This window comes from Bison bison, unplaced genomic scaffold (genome assembly GCF_000754665.1).
Source record: "Bison bison bison isolate TAMUID 2011002044 unplaced genomic scaffold, Bison_UMD1.0 scf7180017864304, whole genome shotgun sequence".
Taxonomy (NCBI): Eukaryota; Metazoa; Chordata; class Mammalia; order Artiodactyla; family Bovidae; genus Bison; species Bison bison.
This window is the reverse complement of record NW_011494876.1, coordinates 4,289,879-4,294,631: the sequence shown is the minus strand read 5'-3', so window position 1 is coordinate 4,294,631 and position 4,753 is coordinate 4,289,879. Positions and strand designations below refer to the sequence as shown.

General features: G+C 56.8%; 1 protein-coding gene across 1 annotated transcript in view; it reads right to left on the bottom strand.

Moving 5' to 3' along the window:
- Positions 1-2,307: 2,307 nt before the first annotated feature.
- Positions 2,308-4,753, bottom strand: part of FEZF2 (FEZ family zinc finger 2) — a 2,833-nt gene continuing 387 nt past the window's right edge. Inside the window, exons 2-5 of the mRNA XM_010851926.1 lie at positions 4,257-4,749; positions 3,775-3,909; positions 3,440-3,572; positions 2,308-2,567 (exon numbers count right to left, since the gene is read on the bottom strand). Coding sequence (XP_010850228.1) covers positions 2,308-2,567; positions 3,440-3,572; positions 3,775-3,909; positions 4,257-4,749 — 1,021 coding nt within the window. The remainder of the gene's footprint in view (positions 2,568-3,439; positions 3,573-3,774; positions 3,910-4,256; positions 4,750-4,753) is intronic.

Genomic DNA, 4,753 nt, shown 5'->3' with positions numbered 1-4,753 from the left:
TGTGGCATCCACCGAGATTTCGGAGTTAAATCTGCATATCCCTCTGGGTCCCAATCTCCCCTCAGCGAAATGCAGCCAGAACGAGCTAACATTTAAATTCCTCCTCGCTTCCTCGCCCCCCTCCCCTGGCTGCGTCTTCCCAGACTTGGGAGGGGGAGAGGAATACAAAAAAAAAACGAGGACGCTCTCCTTTCAGGAAATGGAATTCTAATGTACACGTTCCTATTTCTGAATCGGAGGTACTAAAAATACCCCCGCGACAGCCTGAGGAAGCTGTCGCTGTCCTCTGTGCAAACAAAATCGACAATTCTCCTTCCCCGCGCAATGGGTCTGCGAATCGGGCGGGGGGTGGGGTGAGGACCCAACCTTTGGCTGTGACCTGGACAGAACTTCCACCCAGCAGCCGAACGTCTTCTCCCGAGTCCCAGCTGGGACACTCCTCCCCCACCAACGAGGACTGAAGGCAGTTGGGATTTTCTAAAAGTCTAGACTCCGATTCCTGACCCTACCTAGTCCTGGGACCCTAGGCAGGTCATTTAGTTTTGATCTCTGCCTCAGTTTCTCCATCCTTCCACAGGGTGAGAATAATCACCCCCCAGCTTGCGGGTTGTGAACGTTCGAAAGAATATGGTTTGAGTGGCGTGGAGCAAGCGCTCCGGCAATGTGAGCTTCTTTGGTTGTGGGAGTCCCTGGCGCAAGCAGCGCTAAGCGCCTACTGTATACCGGGCTCTGGGATAATACCCACTCAAGTCACTTTCAGACTTACTTGGGAGTTTCCTTTTGCATTAACCATCTTTCCCTCCAAATACCCTCCACCTGCAGTGGGAATCCGCGTGGGATCAGCGCCCAGACGCCGCCGCCCTAGCCCTTGCAGTGGCGAGGCTGCGTGGAAGCCCACTCCCCGGCCCCGCGCCACATTTCCTTCTGGCGCTGGGGAACATTGTTCCAGAAAACGTGGGCTGAATCGCGGTGCGAATATTAGGGGCGGGAGGAGAAGGCCCGGCGCGCCGAGCCAGTAATCCGAGCTCTTGATTATCCAGATTCGGATCAAACGGGGCGGCGGCGGCCGGCCCCCTCCTGGGAATGATTAGATGATTAATGTAATGCTGTTTGAAGGGTCTCTGTTTTCTCTCTTAATTTGGGTCATTACTTAGAAAGCAAGCGTGAGATCATTTCATCAGCGTGCTCGGCGGCGGAGATAGCTATTCAGGAAATGGGCTAACTGAGCGGTAATCAGGACGCTGGGGGCGGCGGCGGCTGCGAGCCGCAGGAGCCCGGATGCGCCCTCCCGGGGCAGGGCGCACCGCACCCGGAGGCCGGCCTCAGACCACAGCGTGGGCCGCGGAGCCCTAAAGCTCGGAATGGGCTGGGACACTTGGCCCCCAGTTCTCGCCGCCAGGAATGACTGAGTGGAAGAGTGGCTCCCCTTACATCACCCAGACAAGAGGGAATGCCCAGAAGCGCCCCGGCGCGGCAGTGCCCATGCCATCTACCCCACTGTGGTGGGCCTCTTTGCTCTAGGACACGCACCCCAAACCTGCTCTCCAACACCTAGCCACTTTGAATCCCTTCTTTTTAAAAAACTCACCCAAATATGGCAACACCCAGAATCCCTTGGTCAGAACAGTTAGCAAATAAAAACTTGGTACAACGTGAGGGCCGTTGTAGGCCTTTACATCCTTGGTTCCTGGGGGGATCTGAACACGTTAGCGTGGCAGGAGGACCGATCTGGCCTCACCCTGGTTCCAGTGCCCTCAGAAAACGTCGCATGTGCGCGGCCGAGAAATGCTTAAAACGCCTATTTCTTTTTCATTCTTTAGGGTTGCTGAGCTGATTTGCGGCGAGGGGAGAGGGGGTAAAAGAAAAGACGCACTAAGGATTCTGTTTATTGAGTTATATATGTATATATTCCGTGTTCGTGTGTACAGGAGAATTTACATGGCTGTATAAAGATGGCTGGGGGCGCCGCGCTCTTCCGGGACGTTCACGTGACAGGCTGGGGTTAAAACCCGCTGCCGCCGGAGGAGAAGCCAGAAGCCGAGGCCTGGAATTAAATACGTTTCGGCGCGCTGGGTTTAAATAAGTTTCCCGAATATACAAAGGTGGGGAGCCAGGCGTTTGCTGCCAGTCATCGAGGAAACGTTTAGCTTTCCAAAAATATGCTGGTTTCGATAAATAGATTTTAGCCTTTCTGCTATAGCTTTTTTTCTCTCTCTCTTTCCTTTCTCTTAATTTTAGAAATAAGTTTATACGTGTGATCTGTTTGGGGGTTGGATAGGACTGGAAGGGAGGGTGAGGCAGGAGCTCTCAGCTCTGCACTGTCCGAGTCAGGTCCTTTGTGGAGGGGGCGGCGGGGCCCACGCTGTCGTGGAGTTTGCGCACGTGTTTCTTTAAGTCAAAGTTTCTGCAAAACCCTTTGCCGCAAGTGGCGCACGTGAAAGGCTTCTTGTCGTTGTGGGTGTGCATGTGGAAGGTCAGGTTGTAGACTTGGTGGAAGGCCTTGTTGCAAATGGTACATTTGTACTGCTTCTCGCCGCTGTGGGTCAGCTTGTGATTCTTGTAGTTCCCTACAGGAGACCAAAAACAAAAAGGGGGGGGGGGGATAAAGTGGGACGGGGAGGGGCCGGGTGTCCCGGGGTTGGCTCAGGTGCCCGCGTAAAGAAGGCGACGCTTGGCTAGGCAGGCGCGACCTCTCCGAGTGAAGAAGTTGTCAAACTTCGTACGCGTCAAGCCCCGGGCTCTCACTACAGGATGCAGGGCCGAGTCCCGCGTAGCCGCCCCGCGTCCCAGCCCCGCCGGGGCCTGAGGCCCGCGCAGCATCCCTCCCGCTGAGCTCCGCCGGCCTGGAAACTTTTGTGCTGCCCAGAGAGATGCATGGGGCCCTTCTCCGGGCCGCCGCCTCGCTCGAAGAAATTCGCATGAACCCGGACTTCGTCCCCTATTATTATTATTTTCTTATTATTAAAGTTACTCCCTATGGTCCCCTAACCACTTGGAGATCCGAACGTGCCTGGGAAAATCCAAGCGGAATGCTGGAGACAGTAGCGGTTTTCCCCAGTCTAAACTGTTCCCAGGAGGTGGATTACGCCTCGAATTTTTTTTTTTCCCATTTTCAAAAGAATCCCGGCTACAAAGGGACGCTTCCGCCATAGGGCGATACCTTGTCTTTTCCCAACTTCCTTTCCCTCTACCCCTTTCCTTCTTCCCATCTCCCAAATTCACAGTCTCCCCGTGCAACCAGCTTGAGTCCAGCGAGCTCTACTAATCCAACCCGGAGAGCTTCCACCGAAACCCCGTACAACCCGATTCCAAAGAAATGCTGCGCCTGAGCCCGCGGCCCTCGCGCGCGCGCTCTCCAGATCCTTCTTTGCCTTCCCGCTAGCGATGACCTGCCGAGACCCAAGGGGAGGTGAGGAGAGGGCCTCGCCCTACACGTTACCTTTTTGGTGAAAGCCTTTGCCGCAAAATTCACAGACGAAGGGCTTGTAGCCCGCGTGGATGCGAATGTGTGTGTTGAGCGTGGAGCTGCGGTTGAAGGCTTTGCCGCACTGGTTGCATTTATGCGGCTTTTCCTGCGGAGAGGGGCGTGCGCATCATGAGGCTGAGGCCCCGGCCAGGAGAAGCCACCTTGGGGGGCACCTGGAAGGGGCACACCGAAGGGACAGGGGCCTCTGGTGGGGGTTATAACGGGAACCCTTGGTCATTCTCTCCCCAACCCCATCACTTAGTTCCGGGTGTTGGGTACGGGTCGGGCCAGACCCGGGGCCCACGTACCTGGGTGTGGATAATTTTGTGTCTGCAGAGCGTGCTGGCCTGGCGGAAGCCTTTGCCACAGACTTTGCACACGAACGGTCTGGCTCCAGTGTGGACTGGCATGTGGCGGGTGAGGTTATAGTGAGCGTTAAACACCTATGGAAGCACACAAGGGGGCCTTGTGGCTGTCTGTCCGAGTCCGCCTGGCAGGGTTGGGGGGGCGGGCACGCAGAGACCACCTCCCCCAACCAAAACCCCCTTCAGAAACCACAGCCCTTTTCATTTTGTAAAGAGCTTCCCAATCCACTGTTCGTGCCAGTCCTGTGAGGCTGCTGACAAAGGCATCCCCATTTTACAGAAAAGGAAACTGAGGCCCAACTGTGCTCTCAATTCGAGTAGACACCTACTAGGGAGCTCCCAAATTTGAGAAAGGGGCCGTCCAGGCTGCCCCTCAAGGAAGCAGCTGCTCACCCCTCCCAGATTCCGAGGACCCCAAGCCTCACCTTTCCGCACACCTCACAGGTGAAGTTTTTAGGCTTGCCGTCCGCTGAGCCACCGGGCAGCTTGCTGTGGCCCTTGACGCCGCCGCGCTCAGCAGTCAGGGCCGAGTTCTCCTTCAGCACCTGCTCCAGCGGCGCAGGCAAGCGCTCCTTATGGGCGTAGGGGGCTGGATGGGCAAACTTGTCCGCGGTCAGGCCGGCCAACTTGGCGTTCTCCAGCAAAAAGAGCTTGGGGTGCGCAGCCAGGGCAGCGGGGGCCTGTGTGTTGAGGAGACCGGACGGGAAGAGGTGGCCGCCGAGGAGCTCAGACGGCGGGTAAGTGGCGGAGTCCAGGTAGTTGAAGTAGTAGAGCGAACCGCTGGCCGGAAGCCCCACAGCCTGGTTGATGACCTGCGGCTTGATGACCCTGCCCGCGGGCAGCGCCGACGGTACCAGGCCCAGCTCGGCCTTGCAGCACACGCCACAGTTGGTTTTGCACAAGCCGCTGGCGCCGCACACCG